Below are 25,096 nucleotides of genomic sequence, written 5' to 3' on the forward strand. Positions count from 1 at the left end.
GATGCTACAGCTGCTCCGCAGTCTTACATCACTTCTACAACTGCACACCAACCTGGTGAATGCTAAGGCTAATTCTAAGGGCAACCCAAAAAGGATTTTGCTTTTAATTACAAGTCATACCAATTTTGTTATGATCTTCGACACCTTCATCTGTAACGCTCGCAGATTCGAGCTAGTCAATTTAGAGACAATAAGCGTCAAAAATGACTTTTTGATGGAATATTAGTTAGAGTAAATAATCTTAACCAAGTTATAGTATATGTCACAAGGGTTCTGTACATATAAAGAACGCCGAAATCCGAGTTATAACGAAGAAGTTATAACTTGTCGAAGTTTTATGGCAAAACCGGCACGACACCGGGAATCGTAAAAAGTGAATTTTTGATAAACTACTTTTTAGCCTTAGGAATCTAAACGAAAGTTGTAGTATATGTTAAACCGAGAACGTGGATAAAAAGAACGTCCAAATCTGACTTCGTATGATGAAGTTATGATTTTTCTAAGATTTAGCATATTAGTGCACAACCTGAAATTTGAATTTTAGATCGATCGATTTTTAACCGACACAACTTAAATGAGAATTAAAGATCTCATTAATAGGAGCTCAACGATAAAAAGACAGTCGAAAACGGAGCCCGTATGTAGAAGTTATGAATTTTACACGGTCGTTAAACAATGTAATCTTCTCATACAGTTAAATTTAAAATTGGTCGAGAATTAGCCGATGAATTCAAAAGAATAGTTGTAGATCTTGTCAATACCTACGCGTGGATATAAAGAACGTCGAAAATGGAGCTCGTATGCGAAAGTTACGGAGTTGAGAAGTCGGAAGGGTGCTGCTGCGAAGTGGGTAATGTGGCGCGATCTGAGCCATTGCTTTCTCCCCAAGCCTTGCCACCAGATGGTGACATGTCGCACCAACTCGACGAGTTGGAGGCCAAAACTCAACGAGTAGGTCCAAAATTCAGCCTATAAATAGCATGTTATGGTGCTTTCATTTCTCACACCAAAAAACCCATTCTCTTTCTCTTTCTCTCTCTCTCTCTAACTTCTCTCTAAGCCTCCCAAAACCCTATCAAAGCCCTAGTAACCTCAAGGTGCTAGAGGAAAGCTCCGGAGCGCCCGAAGGCTCCGAGAAAAAGAGATTTTCGGCTCAGAAGTTCTGCCCTCACAGAGCCCGGTTCCTCGCTAAACCCTCTGTAAGTTGAGTTATGCTTACCGTACTTTAAGTATAACTTATGTTTAAGTTCATTATCGTTATTATGAACCTATAAACAAGATTTATCAGTGATTCCAAGTCATTATACTGATTGATCTACTTACGGGGATGATGTCTAGGTTGTGATTTAGTGAGGTGTTTAAAGTGGGATTTCCAAACAGTATACTTCGTATACCAAACGGACCCTACCTCCGATATGATCCTACCTGGTTGTTCCTTACTTGATAGATCCTGAAAGTAGACTTTGAGTTAATGATGAATCTAGACTAATAATTAGTCGAAATAAAGATTAGACTAAAACTTAGCGACAATAATGCTAGGTTTAGTCGAAGGAAAATAGAATCGTCAGAAGCGAAACGCTGCCCGAGTTTGGAATCATCACTTTAATAAGTGAGTGCATAGTTACTTTCATCTTGCACATAGATATGAAGTATTTAATATAAATGGATATTGGCAGCTATGGACTTAGTGCCTAACAAATAACCGCGGCAACTATGTACTTAGTGCCTGTTTTATAAACCCTGGCAGGGATGGACTTCATGCCTATTCCTTAGGATAATCCTTAGGAATGAATGAGTGAATGATACATGATTCTTAGGGTAGATCCTTAAGAAATAAAGAAGGTAATGGGGATGGGTAATTGGGTTAATTTTTTGATGAAAACCCTATGTACTCACCATGTTTCCCAACCTGACCCACTCAGTTTACTTGTATCACAAATATCGATACGAATCTACATTACACTGAGAGATTAAAGGAGATGTAAATCACTAGTGTAAATGAATGTAAGTTACGTTTATGCTTATGTTTATGTATTGACGATGACATCCAAAGTTTTAATATGAACAAAATACATTTCTTCGAAAATGCTTTGATAATATATTTATCATGTTTTTTTGGGAACAAATTCCGCAATATTATTCTTTAAAAAGGATACTCTGATTTTCAAATAAGCATAAATAAATATTTTTAAATGACCGTGAATTTGGGGATGTCACAGTTGGTATCAGAGCATTAGTTTAAGCGAACTAGGAATTTGTAGGAAATTTCTAGACTTAAACTTAAAATGTTAAGCGATGATTGTGAGATGAGTGTCTGCTATATTTTAGACACGAGCACTAGATTATTCTAGGGAAGATGCCTAAAATGCTTTTATGTGCTAAATGAATTGTGATGCTTTATGATGTTATCGTTTGATTGGATCTATGGTCTGTTGCCGACCGGATCTGGAAACCTTATGTGTTCAGATTTCTAAACGTTTAATTACAGTATTAGAACTGGCATGTAACTTTTCGGAGAAATAAGGAGGAATACGCATCTAAACCTTCCTCGATCTATATTCTGATCTCGATACACTGAATTCCTGCTTTGGTGTATAGAATATCATGATAAGGACTCGTAGCAGACTGATCAAAAAGAGTAAATGAGAAGGCTTATGATAGTGAATGATATCTATTGGAAGATATCGTAATAGAGGTATCTTGCCTTTAGAATACGTCTAAATAGGTAATACCTCTGGTACGGGAGAAGTACACTTTCGAATGGCGGAAAGAAAGAATTTTTGGTATAATCCATGAAGTTATCCCATCGTCTGGCAGTTTCACCACCAACCGAGTTGAAGCAGAATTGTTGTTGAAGATATGCATGGAACAAGTCCTACTAGATTATAAGGAAGTTTTTATGATTATTTGGACACATTCGTATGTGTTAAATCATTTTGTGATTTTAGGAAATAAGAACTTGGGGACTGTGAGACAATACTTAGGACAAGTATGAGTAGGTGTGAAAGGTAGTAGATGCCTACACTACCGGAAGCATAAGAATCGTACTTGGATCAGGGAAAGTCACAAGGTTACCAAGAAGCTAGTAATAGATTCTGTTTTGTTCATGTATGTCGTTACCATCATTTCGGTAATGACTAAGAAGATGATTGTTATGCCGACCTTAGTGGTTATATCAAATCGAGAAGTATGTCATCAACATACAACACTAGGAAGGTCACTATACTCCCACTAGCTTTAACATACATACACGACTCGTCCTCACTCCTAGAGAATCCAAACTCTTTGACTTTCTTGTGGAAGGAAAGATTCCAGCTGCGAGATGCTTGTTTCTAACCATAAATGGATTTCTCAAGCTTACACACTCTATCAAGATACTTGGTATGTACAAAACCCTCTAGCTTACTCATGTAAACATCCTCAGTCAACTTCCCATTTAGGAAAGCGGTTTTAACATCCATCTGCCATACTCATAATCATAAAAGGTAGCTATGGAAATCGTATTCCTGATTGACTTGATCTTAGCCACTGGTAAAAAGGTTTCATCATAGTCAACCCACTGAGTTTAGTAAAGCCCTTCGTAACCAGTCGAGCTTTGAACGTGTGTACTTTCCCATCCATGTTTGTCTTCTTCTTAAAGATCCATTTGCAACCTACTATCTTTCGACCACGTTCATGATCAACCAAGTTCCATACTTGGTTATCATACATGGACTGAATCTCGTTGTCCATTGCCTCCTTCCATTTGGCAGCCTTAGGGCCTGTCATCGCTTCCTTATAGTTATAGGGTTATTCTAAATTACCAGTGTTCTATCACTGATAAACGTGTCCCCATTTGCAGTAATATGGAAACCATAAAACTCAGGTGGTTCGCTAACTCCACTGGACCGACGAAAAGGCAATGAATTGTCAATGGTCTTAACATGAGTCTCATCCTCTGGTTGAGAGCTAGGTTCATCTAAGGTTCCTTCATTGGATGACTTTGGTATTTCTTCCAGATCAATAGCACTCCCATTGTCTTTTTTGAATATGAGCTCTCTCTCGCGAAATACTCCCTTTCGAGCTACAAAGACCACGTTATCACTATGGTTTTAGAATAAGCATCCAAAAGACTTATGTGGGTAGCCAATGAAAATACACTTCTCGGATCTGGGTTCTATCTTGTCAGGAGTTTTTTGTCTTACGAGAGCTTTACAACCGCATAACTTGGTATGTACGAGCGAGGTTACTTTCTATGTCCACATATCATAAGGTGTTTTGGCAACCTTCTTAATGGGAACAAGATTTAGGATATGGGAAGCTGTTTCTAAAGCATACCCCTGGAAAGTAATTAGAAGAGAAGCTCGACTCATCATGGAACAAACTATTTCAAGTAAGGTTCGATTATGCCTCTCAACCACACCATTAAGTTGTGGTGTACTAGGAGGAGTTAGTTTAGAAACTATTCCACATTCCTTAAGATAGCCGTGGGACTCGTTACTAAGATACTATCCACTTCTGTCAGATCGAAGCATCTTTATCTTCCTACCCAATTGATTCTCGACCTCATGCCTAAACTCTTTGACCATTTCAAAAGTTTCTAATTTATGTTTGATTAAGTAGATATACTCATATCTGTTATAATCATCCGTAAATGTCACGCTGTATCAATTTGCATCCCTTGTAGCAGATCTGAAGGGACCACACACATCTATATGGATAAGGTCCAACAATCCTTCACCTATTTCATATGTTCCAGTGAATGGTGATTTTGTCATCTTGCCCAAAAGACAAGACTCGCATTCATCATCTAATCTTAAGTCAAATGATTCCAACAGTCTATCCTTTTGGAGTTGGGCGATGCATTTCTTGTTAATGTGCCCAAGACGACAGTTCCACAAGCATGCTTTGTCTACACCATTAGATGAATCAATATGAAATACACTATTGCCAAAGTTATCAACAGAAAACCACAATTTCATACACACCATTACAAGGTAAATCTTTAAACATAAAAACACTATTCTTATAAGCTAAAATCGAACCATTCTCATTATCAAAAGCATATCGAAAACTTTTTCTGAACAATGCATGAAAATAAATAATGTTTAGTGTCATTTCGGACGAGTAACAACAATTAATATAATCTATTCTAACATCACTACTGAGCACTAAGACTATAAGTTCCAATCTTGGTAATAGATGAAGATCGCTTATTCCCCATGACCGGATTTATTCTTCCATGCTCCACCTCCTCAGTTTCTCTTATCCCATGCAAATAAAAACAAATGTGGAAACTACATCCTATGTCAAGGACCCAAGAACGAGTAAGTTGTGAGTTATTGAATTGAATAGTGTACATACCTGTCGACATGGCTTGACCTTATCATCCTTTAAACCTCGCAAGTATTTGGGGCAGCTTTGTTCCAATCTCCTTATTCGTTGCAGTAAGTGGCTTCTTTGGGGTCACTAATAGCAGGAATATTAGAAATGGGCTTTGACTTGGACCCACTGCTAGACGCTCCAACATGGGCCTTGCCCTTCCAGTTTGATTTAGGATTAACTTTCCTCTTCTTTCCTCTGTTTTGCCCAATGGCTAGGAAAAGAGTAGTTGTCGTAGAAGGGATCTGATTTTTCTTCACCCCTGATTCAGCTGTCTGCAACAAGTTGTGGAGTTGGGTTAATGTGGTCTCTGTGTTGTTCAAATTATAAGTTAGTAGGGGTGCAAACGAGCTGAGCCGAGCCCGAGCCTGGTCAGGCTTGGCTCGGGCTCGTTTAAGTTATACAAGGCTCGAGCTCGAGCTCGGCTCGGCTCCTTTTTTGTCCAACGTGCCTAAATGAGCTTAAGCTCGGTTCAAGCCCGTTAAGAAGCTCGTTTACTAATATACCCTAAATACCTAATTCCCCAAATATTATTTATTTTAATATATAAAAATAATAATGAATTATATTATATATAGGCCCGTTTAGGCTCGCGGTCCTAATCGAGCTTAGTGACATAGGCTTGAGCTCGAGCTCATTTAATAAATGAGCTTAATATTAAGCTCGAGCTCGGATCGGGTTTGTTTAAAATCGGTTTCAAGTCGACCTTTTACCAGCCGATCTCGAGTAGCTCACGAGTAGCTTGGCTCCTTTGCACCCCTATAAGTTAGAATGAACTGGTCAACTCCTTGTCAAAAGACACATTGAGATTTTCCAACTGCTCCACGTATCTCTGCATTCTCTGCACTTGGTTGCAGACAGATTCTCCTTCCTTTAGCTTGCATGCCATTACCGCCTTGACGACATCATACCTCTCTTAACGTGCTTTCTTATGAGAACTTTCAGCAAGATTCAAGCACATCTCATATGGCCAATAGTCTTTTCAACTCAGGTATCATGGTTGCAACCATGATGCAAGCGACCTTTGTTGCGTCGTCATAGTGTTTATTTGTAGGCGGCGAGCTCCTCTGGAGAAGCAGTTGACTCATCGAATTCAATTAGGGCATTTTCGAGAACATATTCTTTGTTCACGTATCGAAGATTCATTTTGAGATTTCGAATATAGTCCATGTAGTTAGACCAACTAGTTTCTCTTTCGATAAGATCGATAGAAGAGTGAAGTTTGAGTTGTTGGTGGAGGATGGAGTAGCAGGAGCATCATTTAGAATAGACATATATTAAGAGAGATAGTTTTAGTTAGTTGACATAAAATCCTTAATATTTTAACCCAAAATAAATGATTAATGCTAGGATCAAGATACAATTCACAATCAAGAAGAGGGATGTCGTAGTCTTATTGCGAATTCATAAGGTTGGTAAAACAATTCACCAATTTCAATCTAATATTAAAATCCTAGATCTTTTGAGATTCATTAAATCTTATCAATGACATGTTTAATCATACATTATGCTCTTCTATTTGTGACTGGGATATTGAGGATCACAAACAAGATGTGAATAACCATGCAAACACGCTAACCTCGATGTCATTTATCATCTCAAATTAATGTGCCTGTAAACCACACACGCTCCATTAATAATGATAATTTACGATTTGTACCATCATTCGACTTTATAGTCCCAAATTACTGTGTCGGTTATCCATACACGCTCCACTAACAACTTTATAAATAATGATGTGAGTTTTCATGGATTAGCATACTTTTCACATTTTCCTAAAGTAACTAGAGTGAGATTTTAAAGAAGGTTCTAGTACTTCTATAGCATTATACTTTAATGATATTATGTCCTATCAAAACCCGTTCAACTAACGACCCTCCACAACACAGGAGAGCGGAGGGTGAAAAGGACACTCATTCAACGGTTATCTTATATGCCATTTCCTAATACCCTCTTTGTAGCATAAATTCGTGAATGAGACTGTGACATCCCCATTTTCACGGCCAGAAAAGACCGATTTGTTTATGCTTTATAAAAATCAGAGTACTTCTTTTAATAAAAATCTTGCGGAATTTGTTCCCAGAAAAACATGATAAATACGTTATCAAAGCATTTCCGAAGAAATGTATTTTTATTCATTTTAAACCATTTGGGATGTCATCGTCAATACAGAAACATAAGCATAAACAGAACTTACATTCATTTACACTAGTGATCTACATCTCTTTTAAATCTCTCAGTGTAAAGTAACTTCACATCGAAACCTGTGATACAAATAAACTGAGTGGGTCAGGTTGGGAAACCTGGTGAGTACATAGGGTTTTCAACCCACAATAATATAATTATTATGTTTAATCATCAAACAATTAACCCAATTACCCATCCCCATTATCTTCTTTACTCTTAAGGATCTACCCTAAGAATCAATTATTCCTCGTTCATTCATTCCTAAGGATCATCCTAAGGAATCGGCACGAAGTCCATCGTCACCACGGTTTAGGCACCAAGTCTGCATAGTCGCCAGGGTTTATACAACAGGCACTAAGTCTGCATAGTCGCCAGGGTTTATACAACAGGGACTAAGTCCGCATAGTCGCCAGGGTTTTGGCACCAAGTCTGCATGATCGCCAAGGTTTAGGCACCAAGTCTGCATGATCGCCAGGGTTTAGAGTACACCGGGTGAACACATCGTTCACAACACCTACAGGTTGCGAGCCTGCTAGTGTTCCACTGGACTGTCTAGAATAGTCTGTGGTTGTCATCCATACTCTGCTAGATGACGAGGCCATCATTTGGGAAAGGCTTCTCACATCGTCCACCTCTCACACCCACCTCGTGGTCTATAACACCTCTCAACTCATCATCCAATTCATATTCCATCTACCCATGTTTTACCCAACATATTATGTAGATATAATTACATATACAGTTTAAATCATATAAAACTTGTATAAAATCGTTCATCCAGCATAGATAGCAAGTATACAGATAATATGCACACATAGCATGTAATTTATATAAAATACTTCATATCTATGTGTAAGATTAAAGTAACTATGCACTCACCTGATTAGGTGGTGACTCGGTACTTGAACATCGCTTCGTTATCTCAAAACAATTTTTCCTTGACCAAAACCTAGTATCAATACCACTAGGGTTTAGTTTTAACGTTAACCGTGATTAATTAATAGTCTAGCTATTATTATTATTATATAAGCGTTAAATAATACCCAATATAACTCATAATAATAGCCCAAATAATTATTTTAAGGACCTAATAACATTACTATAATTATTTAAAAGTTATATTAAAAATTGCATAGGCGTAGCTCACTTACAACGGATTTTAAAGAAAACCGGGCTTTGCTCGAAGCAGCGTTTCCGAACCGAAAGACCCTTTTTCTCGGGACTCCGGGAGCCTTGGGGCTTCCTTTGGGTGCTAGGGGTTTTTCCTAGGGTTTAGGGGTGGTTTGGGATCTTAGAGAGAGAAAGAAATTAGAGAGAGAATGAGAATTGGTGTGATTTCCTCGGCAGCCTTCGCAGCCCTTTTATAGGCACAGCTCCTCGGACGAACGTTGGGCGTTCAGCACAGCTACGCTGGGCGTAGCTTCGGATAGGGTCCAGCTGCGTCCAGCTGTCTCGCACTTCGGAAGAGGATAAGAGCCGGAGTACGCGGGGCGTACCCAACTTCGGACACGGGGCGTAATGGCGAGGCGACGTGTCCGAATCCAAAGACCAGACCGTGATCAGCAAGCGACGACCCTGATTGAGCCACGTCATCACCCCCTCGCAGTTTCGCATTTTTCTTTCCCAACTTCTAAAAATCATAACTTTCGCATACGAGCTCCGTTTTCGACGTTCTTTATATCCACGCGTAGGCGGGAACGTACTCTACAACTTTCGTTTAGACTCTGTCGGCTAATTTTGACTTTATTTTAAAAGTTATATTTTTAACAGGCCGGGACACGATTGGTCCGTTAAAAATTCATAACTTCTTTATCCGACGTCCGTTTTCGTCTGTCTTTTTATCGTTACACTACTATTAACGAGATCTTCGATTCTCGTTTAGGTTGTGTCGACTAAAAACCGCTCGATCTAATATTCGAACTTCGGGTTGTACACTGCTAAGTCGAAACTTCGAAAAATCATAACTTTCTCATACGAAGTCAGATTTGGGCGTTCTTTTTATGGACGCTCTCGGTTTAACGTATTCTACGACTTTCGTTTAGATCTCTAAGGCTAAAACTCGATCTATCGTAAATTCACTATTTACGCTTCCCGGTGCCGTGCCGGTTTTGCCGTAAAACTTCGACGGGTCATAACTTCTTCGTTATAACTCGGATTTCGGCGTTCTTTATATGTACCGAAACCTTGAGACATATTCTACAACTTGTCTTAGATTATTTATTCTAAATAATCTTTTGTCGAAAAGTCGTTTTCGACCCCTATTATCTCTAGATTGACTAGCCCGGATCTACGGGCGTTACAGAGACTTACTAGCGATTCGACATACTTTTCTTATACATATATTAATCAATCTTATAATACATATATAAGGGTGTATTTTAAAATATTTCAATGTTCAAAATTAATTATTTGAATTAATAGATTATTTAATTAAACATTTAAACATTTAAATTTAATTATTTACTCAATTAATTAATTAATCATTTAAACCATTTATGGATTTAATATTAATATTTTAACCAACCATTTAATTAAATTAATTATTAGATACATAAGCATAATATTAATTAATCTTATAATTAATCATTATCTTGTCTAAGGATATCTCTTAACATTTAGGGTTTTATTTAGTTATCTAATACAAGAAAAATCAGATTTAGCAGATATTAAAACAGATAATTACCAAATAACATTCACATAAATCAAATTAGGCAGAAAATCCCAAAAATCTGGATCTGTACTGAGTTCATGTCATAACAGATACACTGTCATGTCGTAGACACAAATTTTACGAAAATTTTTTGTTCAATTCACAAATGTACGATTAATGTAAGACACACTAAGTAGCTCTGATACCATTGATGATTTTCTAAGATTACAAAAAAATGCTCAAGAAAAAAATCACTTAACAATTAAGATTGGGCACATGCAACCTAATAGGATCCATGTCTTCACATTTAAGCAACATACTTTCAATTAACAAAACTAGCATAAAACCTATCAATTTCGAAAACTAGAAATTAGGGTTATATACCTCTAACTTGTTATAGCAAACACGTTTACTTGATTCCTTCCTTTGCTGACTTGAGAAGTAAGCACCAAAAGTTTAATGCATCTAATGGTTTGTACCCAAACCCTAGTAAGAAGAACACAAGAGGAGAGAGAGGAGTGGAAGCAAATTTTCGTGTATCCTTCTAGTATATGACATGGATGAAAATAGGGCACCCAAGGGGTCCTATTTATACCTGATAAGATAACCGTGGAAACTCTAACCCTAGCAACAAGAACACAAGAGGAGAGAGAGAGGAGTGGAATCAAATTTTCGTCTATCCTTCTAGTATATGACATGGATGAAAATAGGGAACCCAAGGGGTCCTATTTATACCAAATAAGATAACCGTGGAAACTCTAATCCTGAATAAAATAATACTATTTAATTCTTGGTGGTTATCCGGTTTCCTTATCTTTAGAAGGAATATTCCAGATGCCCTTGGCATCTCCTAAAACCATCCATCCTAGATGGAAGGTTCTGGAATTCCTTCTTGTTCAACTATTGAACAATTACAGTCCAGTCCTTACACCTTTAATTAATCCAATTGATCCCAAAATTAATTCCAATTAATTTATGATTATTTCTTAATTAATCAATACTATTTCAAATTAATACATTAATAACATAATATATTAACAAATCATTTATTGTTATTTATTAATCATATAATAAATCAATAAACCAACCACTATTTCCAAATGTCACCCTTTTCAGTTACTAGTTCCGAGGGCAACCCAAAAAGGATTTTGCTTTTAATTACAAGTCATGCCAATTTAGTTATGATCTTAGATACCTCAATCCGTCATGAAGTACCTGAAAAACATTTATAATCAACTGGGTAAGCATGATGCTTAGTGAGTTCCCCAAAATAACATATACCATAGTGCATATACATGCATACATATAATGGCTCACGATCTGCCAATAATACGTGTACTAACGGCTTATGCGCCATTTCGTTAACACTGGTGTGTGTACTTATGACCTACTCGCCATTTCGTTAACACGGGTCTATGTGTACTTACGACCTACGCGTAATTTCGTTAACACGCGGACATATAGGCTCCCGACCTCTTTAACCGTTCCACCATCATCCCCTAACTAAGTCTTTAATTACAACAATTACGCACATAGAAACTGCAATTTAGATTTTACTAGTACAGACACAATTATACTTTCTACTATACGAGTTTATACTTAAGCACATATAGACTATTCTATCAGTTCTACTCTATTAGTTTTCTATCCTAACATACATAGACATGTATTGTCATACATAGTATAGTGAGATAACTCACCTGGATAGTTTCTCAGAAGATCGATAGCTATCTGGATGATTCTACTGGCGATCCAACTGGCAGGTAATGCGCCTAAGGAGTATTAACCTATAATGTTATTACTTATTAATCCATATAGAAATCTGGTAATGAAAGCTAGATCTTTCACTAATTCTCACTTTATTTGTAAAGCTATAATTTTAACAGGCTTAGACTGTTAACGCCCGTATAAAAATCATAACTCTCTCATGCAATATTCGTTCTTGACTGTCTTTATATCGACGAATATGTATCGACGAGACCTTCAATTCTCGTTTAGATTGTTTTTCCAAACAATCGACCAATTCTAATTTAAGTTTCTGTGCCGTTTACTACTACACGCAACTTCTAAAAAGCATTACTTTCTCTTATGAAGTCAAATTTGGACGTTCTTTATATGCGCGCTCTCATTTTTGTGTTTACTATGACCTTCGTCAAGACTATTTATCCTAAATAGTCCTCTATCAAAAACGTATATTTATGTAAGTGATTGATTATATTATAAGGCAAAAATGGGGTGTTACACTTCTGCACCATCATCTCTGCCAAAGATCTGTTATGCACCAATATTTCTGCCAAATAACCGGTCTACCATCACCATCTCCGCTGTAACGCCCGCAGATTCGGGCAAGTCAATTTAGAGATAATAAGCGTTAAAAATGACTTTTTGATAGAAGATTATTTAGAATAAATAATCTTAACCAAAGTTATAGTATATATCACAAGGATTCCGTACATATAAAGAACGCTGAAATCCGACTTATAACGAAGAAGTTATGACCCGTCGAAGTTTTACGACTAAACCGGCACGACATCGCGTATCGAAAAAAGTGAATTTTTGATAAACTACTATTTAGCCTTAGTAATCTAAACGAAAGTCGTAGTATACGTTAAATCGAGAACGTACATAAAAAGAACGTACAAATCTGACTTCGGATGATGAAGTTATGATTTTTCTAAGATTTAGCATAGCAGTATACAACCCGGAAATCGAATTTTAGATCGATCGATTTCTAGCCGACACAACCTAAATGAGAATTGAATATCTCATTAATAGGATTTCAACGATAAAAATACAGTCGAAAACGGAGTCCGTATGTAGAAGTTATGAATTTTACACGGTCGTTAACAGTGTAATATTCTCAGACTGTTAAATTTAAAATCGGTCAAGAATTAGCCAATGGGGTAAAAATGATAGTTGTAGATCTTGTCAATACCTACGCGTGGATATAAAGAACGTCAAAAACGGAGCTTGTATGCGAAAGTTATGAATTTTTTAAAATTGGTTGTTTACCTACGTCCGGTGCCACGTGTCAGCACCAGGCTTCACCTTGGTGCCTACGCAAGGCTCGCGATGTGAGAGCCATGTCTCACGATGTGAGAGGCCCCTGGACAGCCTATAAATAGAGCCGAAATTCACTCCATTCGTCACACCTTTCTCATTCTTTCTCTCTCAAATACCCCTCTTAGCCTCTTCCATTCCCTAGCATTTCCTAAGTGTTAGAGGCGAGTCTCGGAGCGCCAGAAGGCTCCGAGAAGAAGAGCTTTCGGCTCAGAAGTTCTGCCCCTACAGATCCCGGCTCCTAGCCAAACCTCCTAGTAAGTAAGTTATGCTTACCCTACTTTAAGTATAGCTTATGTTTAAGTTTAATATCGTTATTATGAACCTATAAACAATATATGTATTATAAAAGTGTTATTATAATATCTTTTGACTACTTGCGGTACGGGGAATATTGTTTGAAGGGCCGCATAGGGTTGTTGGATTTCAGAAGTGCTTAAATGCCAAAATGGTCCTTCCCTCCGGTGTTTCATGTCTGACCCCTGTCCGTACATAGTGGTTGAAGAGTATTGTTTAACACTTATAAAACAATATCGCTTGTAAATAGTCGCGATAAATATTAGACTAAAATCTAGCGGTAATGATACTAGGTTTCGTCGAAGGAAAATAAAATTGTTAGAAGCGAAGCGCTGCCCGAGTTTGGGATCATCACTTTAACAAGTGAGTGCATAGTTACTTTCATCTTACACATAAATATGAAGTATTTAATATAAATTACGTGTTATGTGTGCATATTATCTGTGTTCCTGATATATATGCTATATTAACGATTTATACATGTTTATGTGATTTAAACTGTATACGTATTTTTATACTTATAAATATATATTGGGTAGCGACGGGTGATGAGAGATAGGTGATGATAATTAGGTGATGATAGATAGGTGATGATAAATAGGTGATGTGATATGAGATGAGATACCATAACCTTGATCGGCGATGTGGCGATGTAGTCATCTACCAGAGTATAAATGGCGACCACAGACTATTCTAGACAGTCACGTGGAAACACCAGCAGGCTCATAACCTGTAGGTGATGAATTACGAGTTCAGGCGATGTTGTAACCACGTATTCATGCAATGATACTCTAACCCTTACTATAAAATACGAGTTCAGACGATGTTGTAACTACGTATTCATGCGATGATACTCTAACCCTTACTATGAATTACGAGTTCAGGCGATGTTGTAACTACGTATTCATGCGATGATACTCTAACCCTTACTATGAATTACGAGTTCAGGCGATGTTGTAACTACGTATTCATGCGATGATACCCTAACCCTTACTGAACACGTATTGAGGGAGTAATCCCCGAATCAGTATTGTCTATGCGATGTAGGCGATGAACCTTAGGAAAAATCATTACGAACAAACATATAAGGAAATGCGATGCAAGGAGATAAGAGGTAAATATGATGTAGGAGATGACCCTTAGGATAAATCTTTAGGGAAGATTAAATGAAGAAAATGGGGATGGGTAATCGGGTTAATTGTTTGACATGAGTTATGCGAAGAAACAGTTTAACTATATTATTGTGGGTTGAAAACCCTATGTACTCACCAAGTTTCCCAACCTGACACACTCATTTTATTTGTATCACAGGTGTCAATACGAAGCTACATTACACTAAGAGATTAAAGGAGATGTAAGTCACTAGTGTAAATGAATGTAAGGTCTGTTTATGCTTATGTTTCTGTATTGACGATGACATCCCAAAGTTTTTATATAAACAAAATTCGTTTCTTCGGAAATGCTTTGATAATATATTTATCATGTTTTATGGGAATAAATTCCGCAATATTATTCTTTAAAATGAATACTCTGATTTTCAAATAAGCATAAATAAAATTTTTAAAATGACTGTGAATTTGGGGATGTCACATCCGCTAGGTTAGCACCGCTATTTTTGTCATAGATCTTGTCCGCATCCACCATATCTGCCAGAAATCGTGTCTGTGAAAGAGAAAGAGAGTTGGTTCTATGAGAGAGAAATATGGGAGACAAAAAGAGGCAGTAGTGGAGCTACCCTTTGTGTAGTACGGTGTATAGCCTCGTTTGGAATGGCTACACCTATTATATATATGTAACTTCTTTGCATCTATAGTTATTAAATACGTAATTGGCCCCACTTTACAAAATACCAACACTTCTTGCATCAATAAATAACAAAATTCTTTTTTTATCCTAGTGTGCACAACTATATTAAGAAAACAAGCCGGAAATAACCACCCAGTCGCCGCAAACCACTCATAATGGCCAGAAACTACTCAAAGTCTCATGAAACTGTCGAAAACTATTACAGTCGTTGGTAACTGCCAGAAACTACTCAAAGTAGTCGGGAAAATGCTCCCACTAGCAGACCTAGTTAACTTTCAGTTTGGATCCACCACTAGAAAAGGACACCAAAGCTGGCAACAGTGGTTGGAAAGATACTATCGTCGATGTCCGTAAGAGGTGGTAGTGGTTCTTTAGAGAGGATGAGGAAGAAAGTGGTGGGTATTAGGGTTAGGGTGAGATTAGGGAAGATAAAATTGTGGGTATATAGAACTGGGTTTTTATCTATTTAAATTAAAAGACAGAAATTGAAAACTAATAAAAGAAATATAATAATGGCTAAATTAGTAATTTCATGTCACTTTTGTTAAAATTATGAAAATAAGCCACTAATATATATATTTCAAAAGAAATAGATAAATACAATATAATCATTTTATCCGTTAGACTCTATGATATACTCGTCATGCTAATGATATAGTAATGATATGAAAAGTATTGCCCCTAGGGCATGGAAAATGTTTGACTTGATGTGGTGTGGTAGAGCCACAACTTACCATGCGAGAGTCCTCTCTCTCTCTCTCTCTCTCTATATATATATATATATATATATATATATATATATATATATATATATATATATATATATATATATATATATATATATCACATTGTATTATATGTGAAAACTATAATAAATACACAACTGCAACAAAAAAAACCCTCTAAAATCCTATTAAATGGGGTATGAGAGATAAGTGTCGCTAATCATATATTCATCGCAAGATGACTAACGACTCTCATTGAAAAAGGGGAAATGGGTCAAATGCCCTACAAAGTTTCTAGGGTTGATCGATTTAGTCCCTAAAGTTATTGACTGGCTTTATGGAGGTATAAAATAGGTTACGACCTGCTCTTTTAGGCCCTTTCAACCTGTAATTACCAATACACAATGCGACAATGACCATTTAGACCAAAAAAACTAACATTATGCCCCTATAAAGCCAACAACATAAGTCCGATGATCAAATGCTTATGCCACAAGATCGAAGTGATTTGGGAGAAGAAGAAACTTGATAATGAAATTAACGATAACAAAAATTCTGTTATTCTTGTTCATCTGGTCGTTGGAGAGCAAAAGGCGAGAGATGATAGGCTTAACTTCCATCACCATTAACATACCACTCATTCTCTCCTCCCTTTCTTATAAAACCAATCCAAATACTAAACCCCAAGTTCGCCATATCAACCCCGCGACATCACTACCGCCGCCGTCAATCCTAGCCGGAAAACAAGAAAAAGAGAAGAAAACCTCAGTTGCAGAAATAGAACGAACTATTGGATTCTTCCATTGTGGATCATATCGTTTCTTGTGGCTTATGGGGTTGTGAAGCTGCCGATCAGCTCCCCATTTCTTGATGATCTGCTCATGCTCATGCTCATGTGAAGCTATCCAATTTATTAGGTTTCTTCTTCTCTCAAATCACTTCGATCTAGTGGCATAAGCATTTGATCTCCGAACTTATTCTTATTTTTTTTGGCTTTATAGGAACAAAATGTGAGTTTTTTTGGTCTAAATGGTCACTATCGCATGGTGTACCGACTATTACATGTTGAAAGAGACTAATAAAGCAGGTGTCAGGTGATAACCTATCTTATACCCCATAAAGTCAAACAATAACTTTAAATACTGAATCAACTAACCCTAAAAGCCCAGCTGGGAAAGAGGTGTTGGGTTTATAACCATTGAGGGGCAAGGTGGGGAGTTCGACTCCCATTGGTGGCCACTCATGGGGAATTTTCCTTTGGAATCCCATTAAAAAGGGTGAGGGTTTGCCCTGTAAAGGAGCTCGAACCCGGGCTTCCGCTGTAAAATGGCGGAAGGGCTTCCGCTTGGTATTTGCCGTTCCAAAAAAAAAAAACTAACCCTAAAAACTTTATGGGATATTTGTATCATTTCTCCGTTGAAAAATAATAAATATTATTATATGTACCATCACTCAAAGAAAATCAAATGTACGGTACACATCACTCATAAAAAAGTACACATCACTCATAAAAAATCGAATATACGGTACACAAAGACTAAACTAGACAAATACTTAATACAGAAACTGATGGTACGATAAATATAAGAGTGTACAATAAACAAATTGAACGATTGAATTAGCTAGGGGTGTAAACGAGCCGAGCCGAGCCCGAGCCTGACCAAGCTCGAGCTCGGCTCGTTTAATTTTGGGGAAGCTCGAGCTCGAGCTCGAGCTCGATTCGAGCCTGAAAATGAAGCTCGAGCTCGGCTCGTGAACAATTTAGTGGGCTCGCGAGCCTAATCGAGCCTAAACGAGCCTTCATATATATATATATATATATATATATATATATATATATATATATATATATATATATATATTTATATATATATATATATATATATTTATATATATATATATGTATATATGTGTGTGTGTGTATATATATATATATATATATATATGTGTGTGTGTGTGTGTGTGTGTGTGTGTGTGTGTATATATATATATATATATATATATATATATATATATATATATATATATATATATATATGCTCGTTTAGGCTCGCGAGCCTACTATTGAAGCTCGGCTCGCGCTCGTTTAATAAACGAGCCTCATATTTAGGCTCGAGCTCGGCTCGGGCTCGTTTAATTCGATCTCGAGTCGAGCTTTTAACGAGTCGATCCCGAATAGCTCACGAGTAGCTCGGCTCACTTACACCCTAGAATTAGCCAAGATAATTAATGACAGAAAATGATGGTACGACCAATTGACCAAACCACATCCACGATTTATGTTATGTAGTTATTTTTATTAGTAAAATAATTAAACTAATTGTTTCAAAGGAGGGAGAAAGTCGTGCTGTTGGGCCACGCACCTTACTCGTTTTTCCACTCGTCTACGCGATTGCAGTTTCTTAATTTCTAAGACTCCATCTTCATAAAAATCCCCCAAATCTTGTATCCGCCTGGTAATTTGATCAAAAATGGCATCGCAAAACCTAAAAAACCCTAGAAATCTGTATCCAGAAGTAATTCAATCACACCCAGATTCAGCCTCAACACATTCTTATTCATCATCATCCTATTCTCCTTCTGCTCCGTCTCTATACCCAACTATTGATATGAAAGATATCCACGAAGATCTGTTGGTTGACACCCATCAGTCTTACGCTCCACAACTACTGTCGCCATTCGAATCATCTGAGGAAGTTATTATCAAAATCCCAGGTTCAATTATCCATCTAATCGATGAGCAACAGAGCATCGAACTTGCTTCCGGGGAATTAGAAATAATCCGTCTCCGCCAAGGGAACACCGTTGTCGCTGTCTTAGCACGTGTCGGCGACGTAATTCAATGGCCGCTTGCGAAAGACGAAGCCGCCGTGAAATTAGACGGATCACACTATTTCTTCACTCTTCGCGTGCCTTCCGATACAAAATCCGGAAAAGATTCGGATTTCGAATCTGAGAGTTTGTTAAATTACGGGCTAACGATTTCGGGTAAAGGTCTGGAGAAGGAGTTAGTGGACTTCGATCGGGTTTTAGAGGAGTATAGTGCGTTTTCGGTGAAGGAGGTCAAGAGGAGTGTGTCGGCAGCGGTGGCGGTGGATAATGGTGGTTCTGCGGAGGCTAAAGCCGCGGCGTATTGGACGACATTGGCGCCAAATGTTGAGGATTATAGTGGGTCTGTTGCGAGGATGATTGCTGCGGGATCAGGTCAGTTAATCAAGGGGATTTTGTGGTGTGGAGATGTGACTGTGGATCGATTAAAATGGGGAAACGAGTTTTTGAAAAAGAGGACGAAACCTGGTTCAAAATCTGAAGTTAGTCCAAAAGCTTTGAAGAGAGTGAAGAGGTATCATCTTGTTTTCTTCTACAACATTACTTTTATCCATTGAACACTTCTAATTCCGTATCTATTCAATTTCATTTTGTTTCAGGGTTAAGAGATTGACAAAGATGTCAGAAGGCGTAGCAACCGGGATTCTTTCTGGTGTTGTGAAGGTATCTGGATTCATCACAGGTTCCCTCGTGAACTCCAAACCCGGCAAGAAGTTCTTCAACTTCATCCCTGGTGAAATAATTCTCGCGTCTTTGGATGGTTTCAGTATGTCTCCCTTCTTAAATCATTATTTTTGTTACCATAAATAATTCTCGAATCATTTCTCAATTCTGTTTCTGGGTTTTTGTTCGCAGATAAAGTATGTGAATCCCTTGAAGTTGCAGGGAGAAACGTGATGTCCACAACATCAACTGTCACAACGGACTACGTTTCACACAGGTAACACACTTTCTCATATAATTAAAATACAATTCTGTTGTAATATAAAGAAATCAATGAAAGTAAATAGCTATTTCTTGAACTAATTGATGGTAATTGGTGATGAAGGCATGGGGAAGATGCAGCAAAAGTTACACATGAAGGAATGGGTGCAGCAGGGCATGCGATAGGGACAGCTTGGGCTGTGTTTAAACTACGAAAAGCACTGAACCCGAAGAGTGCAATCAAGCCAACAACACTTGTGAAAGCTGCAGCCTTACAGACGAAATCATCTAAATCAAAATCTAAGTCGAATACATAGAAGTTGTAAAAGTTTCTTGGAGTTAATATTTATGTGATAATGTGTTTTGATTCATTCTTTTGTCATTTCCTTTTTGTTTATCCTAATTAAGGAAATCAAATTTTGTTATTATCTTGAGTACAATATGTAATTTTATCGGTTAGGTTTGATTCGCTTTTGATGATATGAGTTTTGAAAGGTCTTGTTTGTAAAAGAGTTGAGCTAGTTCTTGAGATATTTGAAATTGACTTGATTCAAGTCGAGTTAGGACTCAAACTATTCAAGTATATTATCGAGCTTATTTAGTTTTTTGTGAGAATATTAAAATAATTTATAAACTAGCTTATAAGCTATCCTTTTATTAAAAAGAATATGAAATGGGTATGAAATTAAAAAGAAAAGAAACCATGAAGAATTAACACACAACAAGAGTAAGAATATATAACGACGCCACAAAATGTTGATTGAAGAAGTGAGATGGATTTATGGAAGATAGGAGGAGATGGGGGATCTTGGGGTTATTTGGTTCCTAATTCGCCGTTATTATTAGTGAGATGAATTTAGTAATACATAATATTTCAAATTTAAGTATTAACACTTCATTGATCTACATAAGATAAGAATACATCAAAAGTTGTCCATTAAAACTCTTGTAGAGATTGCATATATCATCAAACCTCAATAACTGGTCTTGAATGGCTTGTAAGTCTTCAAATCTAACACAACTCCTGCAACCGATCCAACAGCCGCTGCTATAGAAACCAAAAGGCACCCGAAACTGAGTATCTGAAACCCTATCCATTGACTTGACCATTTTTTGATCTTCTTTTGAGACATATACATTTCAATAGGGAAGTAAACTGTCAATGGCCAAAACCCTAAGGCTCCTAGTAGTCCAACCACATCGTTAAAGAAAGGCATAAGCATTGCTATGACAGTGGTAACAATCACAAAAATAGTTCTCCACACAACACGAAAGAAGTTGACATGAAAAATCCCATAAAAGGGAATTGGGAGGTCATATTCCGCAGTCACAAAATCACTATTCGACCATTTTTGTGCACTCCATTTCTCCACGAATGCAAATAATGGTTGGCAATAAACCTAAATGTTTTTACAAAGTCAGAAACAATAATGCTAGCATGTTATAACAACATCATTACACTTGAAACTATCATAAAAATGATCATCTTTTAGGAAAGATTAAGAAAGAAACCATGCATTTTGTAGACACGCAAATGTAAAATATGTACGTAGACATCTTTCTTTAAATTCATTTATCATTGAATAGTGTTGTATTTTTGTCTTTACAATAAAAATGGTATATACGCAATAACTCAAAAGGTAAACTGCTTTAATCATGAAATAGAGATTTAAATATTTTGATACCTGATAAGCACCAACGAGATGCACTACGATGGCGATATTGGCTATGTCAAGTAGCCAATACGGATCATAAAACCCGAACCCGGTTAAGAGATTCCCTGGGGCCTCATCTCCAAAAGCAGCATACCCCATACACCCACAAAGCATATAAAATGCCGTCGTCACAAAAATACTTAAATAAGTCGCCTTTTTCATCGTCTTATATTCAGCTGGAGGTGCTTTAATTGTGTCCTATAGAATTTTAAAAAAGATTAATAAGTATATTATTTCTATTGCAACATGTCAATATATATTAATATTACTTACATAACATATTCATAGATTTTTAGAAAGAAAATGATCTGATTTGAACCTGAATTTCAATGAGAATAATGGAATATGAATATGCGAAAGCAATAGCTCCTAATGCTTGAAAGCTCCTCCATAACTTTTGGGTTGCAGTGACTGTACCGGCATGAGTTAATGTTCCTATGCTTATCCCAGTCAAACTCCCTTTGATTTCTTTATTTTCTACAAAAAAATCATACACAATATTTATATTATAAGTATCACCATCATCTTTATACACTTTGTAATACTGATACAATTCATTAATATATAAAGATAAGATAAAGATGTTTGCAACTAAAATGTTCTAGAAAAAGAAAGATTCTCAACTTCTCGTCATTATTCACTATCCTCTCTTTTCATTTGAAATAAATTATAAGTTGAAGTTTTATTTTTTTATCATTTCTTTTTAAAAGGCAGGCAATCACAAGAATGAAGCGTGAATTATCAAATAAACTATAACTTGCAATTCTCCATAGAACCAAAGTTTTCTTTTTCTTTTTCATTCTGCTGTGCAATTTTTTTCTGGAACTGACAAATTGTATATATACTTGTAAGCTACTCTTAATTCCACTTATATCCTAAATCAGACTTGAACCCTTAACCTCGAACAGGAAGGACAACACCTGATGATTTCTGATTTCCTATATCGTTAGGCTAGAAACCCTTCTAAGTAGTATCTAAGGTGATGTTTGTTTTTTCTAAAAAACCACTTCTGACCACTTATTGCTGTGCCGCGCAGCACACGCAACACTTGGTCATTCGCAGCAGTTTGTTTTTCAGAAAACTTCTAACTTAAAACCTGCTGCGCGTGTGCTGTGTGGCGCAACACTTGACCATCTGCTTTTAACCTCTTCACATCTTACTTTAACTTATTGCAGCAGTCTGCAAACTTTAAAAAACAAACAAACTTTTTATGACATGCTGCAGCCGTTTGGTCCACATTTTCTGCTATAGAGGATTGCAGAGTTGGTCCGCAAACTTCATGCATTTTCGCTTCGAAAAAACAAACACCACCTTAATCTTGAACCTAATGATTAGTTCGGGTCTCACTGTATACTTTTTAGATTTTATCATTGAGTTAGGCTTAGGACATTAATCATTGATCCTACCATAATCACAATATTTCAAGCTACCAACAAATATCATGATCATTTTTATCATCTTATAAAGCCCCTTTATATGCTTGTGTGTATTTTAGGGGACAAGATAAAATGAGAAAAAGATAAAGATTCTTCTTTTTCTATTTATATAAACGTCGATGAATTAAAATTCTATACATACATACCTGTCGTTTCTGCAATCCCAAGTGCAAGACCGATAAAAGAGTAAGTAAATGACATAATAGCTGCAACGATGGAAAGCCACCATACTTGATCGAAATCTGGAATCTGGGAAAAAAGTATTTCTATAATCCCAAATGTTATCATGTATCCGTTGCTTGACATATGGCATGGGTCCTTTCCATGGCTTTTGTGAAAACAATTTGATCTTTTTATCGCCCTGAAATTAATATAATTTCGATAACTTTACTATAAAATCCTTATAATCTATCTTAATATCCAGTAAAAATCAATCATTAAGTCAAGAAAATCCAAGATTTTTAAACAAATCTATTAGTAGTCAAGTTTGATTTCTAATTGTTCACATACTTTTTATATATATAAGTGCAATGGAGGTCATCAACTTAAGTAAATAATGGCTTACATCATGCTAACTGAGGCTGCGATTGTGTAGCCAATTGCAACCCCAAATAAATTGATGTATTGTATCATGCCACATACTTTCACTTTACGCCCTCCTACAAAACAATCAAGATATGATTAAGTTCTCAATTCTTATCATTCATGCTTTCAATTTATTTAAATATAATCCTAGAATGATTTGTACCTAGATGAGCCTTTACAGCCTCCATGTAGGTATAGCTTCTAGGTCCGGTGACTGGGTCACCGGACCTATAACACTGTGACAACAAATTAGAAGTATAGAGAATAACTAAAGCAAACAGTATCATAATGGTTGGTCCAACAACCCAACCGAGTTGCCCAATGGCCCATGCCAAGGATAAGACTCCTGACCCGATCACTGCGGTGATGATATGTGATGATGCGGTCCAAAAAGTACCTTATAATTCACGAGAAAATCATGATAAGCCCTTGAAAATTTAGTGAACTTTAGACATGGTTAATTATAGATTAATTAATATATGATATGAACCTGTACGCTTTAAACGACCATCATCATCGAAACTCTTTGAATAATTGTCTTCAATGTTCATGGATTGGGTTTCAGTGCTAGCATTAGTTCGATCATCAACTTTCCAATAGTGCATGATATCGTGTCGTTCTTCGACCTAACAATATAAATAAATTATTTCAAGTAAAAAGAAATAAATACCATGGAGTTATATACATATTTATATTGAACTTACAACTCCATGAAGGATTCTTGATGGCATGGTTCTACTTCTTGGCAACATTGTGAAGATATTGATGAAGGGAGAAAGAGAGAAAGAGAGATTTTGGTGAAGGTTTGAGAGAAACTGAGGTGGGGATTTATAGGAGGAAGGTATATGAAAGCTTAAAAAGTTATAGAAATAGTGATCGAGCCAAAAAAAACTTTTAAATTTATTATAATTTGCTTAGATGTAGAATTAATTATTGATAGCATCATTGTTATCAAGCTGGTTTATATGTTATATTTCCTTCAAAAAGAATGTAAAGTAGATATTAATAATTCCCTAAAAAATAATAAATTTTGTTTTACAGATTTTTTGGTTTCTCTTTTTAGATACAAACGCGGGCACGCGGCAATGGTCTTACAAAAATCCAGTTCATACCTGTGCATGTGTTTGTGATTGTGTTTCGTAAGGGAACTAAGATATGTTTATCGCGCTTTGCTGCGTATATAGATTTGAAATAATTTAATAGAGAAAATGGTAACATAAATAAATGTGTAGTAGGTTAATTGCATATGTGAGATGTTAGAAATATGGTTCTATTTATGTTAATGATTTGGGATTAAAGACACTTGGAAATTTTGAGATCGTATTGAACACTTTCAAATCGAAGTATTTGGGTGGTACTCCCAAATCCTTATTTGGATAATACTCAGAAGTTTGAGAACAAAAAAAGAAAATGAAAAGTATTTGTTTTGTCCGTTCTCAACGTAAAGTGTACCATCTTGTGTTTGACCAAAAATTGTTTAAATATGTCAATATGTTGAAAACCGTCACAAGACAATTATAA

General features: G+C 36.5%; 2 protein-coding genes across 2 annotated transcripts; one reads left to right on the forward strand and one right to left on the reverse strand.

Annotated features, from left to right (window-relative positions):
* Window positions 1–18,423: 18,423 nt before the first annotated feature.
* LOC145166248 (protein EARLY-RESPONSIVE TO DEHYDRATION 7, chloroplastic-like) lies at window positions 18,424–20,411 on the forward strand. Its single transcript, XM_079085189.1, has 4 exons — window positions 18,424–19,429; window positions 19,515–19,681; window positions 19,771–19,855; window positions 19,964–20,411. Exons 1-4 carry the CDS (start codon window positions 18,558–18,560, stop codon window positions 20,154–20,156), a joined length of 1,317 nt encoding a protein of 438 aa, XP_078941315.1. The 5' UTR covers window positions 18,424–18,557; the 3' UTR covers window positions 20,157–20,411.
* Window positions 20,412–20,653: 242 nt separating this feature from the next.
* LOC145166246 (amino acid permease 4-like) lies at window positions 20,654–24,410 on the reverse strand. The gene is made up of 8 exons (XM_079085187.1): window positions 24,280–24,410; window positions 24,066–24,201; window positions 23,739–23,972; window positions 23,556–23,649; window positions 23,137–23,351; window positions 21,874–22,031; window positions 21,525–21,752; window positions 20,654–21,239 (listed from the first exon to the last, which is right to left on the reverse strand). The coding sequence occupies exons 1-8, from the start codon at window positions 24,325–24,327 to the stop codon at window positions 20,814–20,816; spliced, it is 1,539 nt and encodes a 512-aa protein (XP_078941313.1). The 5' UTR covers window positions 24,328–24,410; the 3' UTR covers window positions 20,654–20,813.
* Window positions 24,411–25,096: the final 686 nt, after the last annotated feature.

Source organism: Lactuca virosa, chromosome 3 (genome assembly GCF_052849685.1).
Source record: "Lactuca virosa cultivar CGN04683 chromosome 3, Lactuca_virosa_CGN04683_v6, whole genome shotgun sequence".
Taxonomy (NCBI): Eukaryota; Viridiplantae; Streptophyta; class Magnoliopsida; order Asterales; family Asteraceae; genus Lactuca; species Lactuca virosa.

Bases quoted from the DNA above. Each gene is read 5' to 3' on its own strand.
- LOC145166246 (XM_079085187.1), bottom strand. From the start codon at position 24,327: ATGTTGCCAAGAAGTAGAACCATGCCATCAAGAATCCTTCATGGAGTT. The intron at 23,650-23,738 runs GTACAAATCATT...ATTGTTTTGTAG, and splicing joins GGCTGTAAAGGCTCATCTAG to GAGGGCGTAAAGTGAAAGTA. The intron at 23,352-23,555 runs GTAAGCCATTAT...TATTAATTTCAG, and splicing joins GCAGCCTCAGTTAGCATGAT to GGCGATAAAAAGATCAAATT.
- LOC145166248 (XM_079085189.1), top strand. From the start codon at position 18,558: ATGGCATCGCAAAACCTAAAAAACCCTAGAAATCTGTATCCAGAAGTA. The intron at 19,682-19,770 runs GTATGTCTCCCT...TTTTGTTCGCAG, and splicing joins CGCGTCTTTGGATGGTTTCA to ATAAAGTATGTGAATCCCTT. The intron at 19,856-19,963 runs GTAACACACTTT...TTGGTGATGAAG, and splicing joins ACGGACTACGTTTCACACAG to GCATGGGGAAGATGCAGCAA.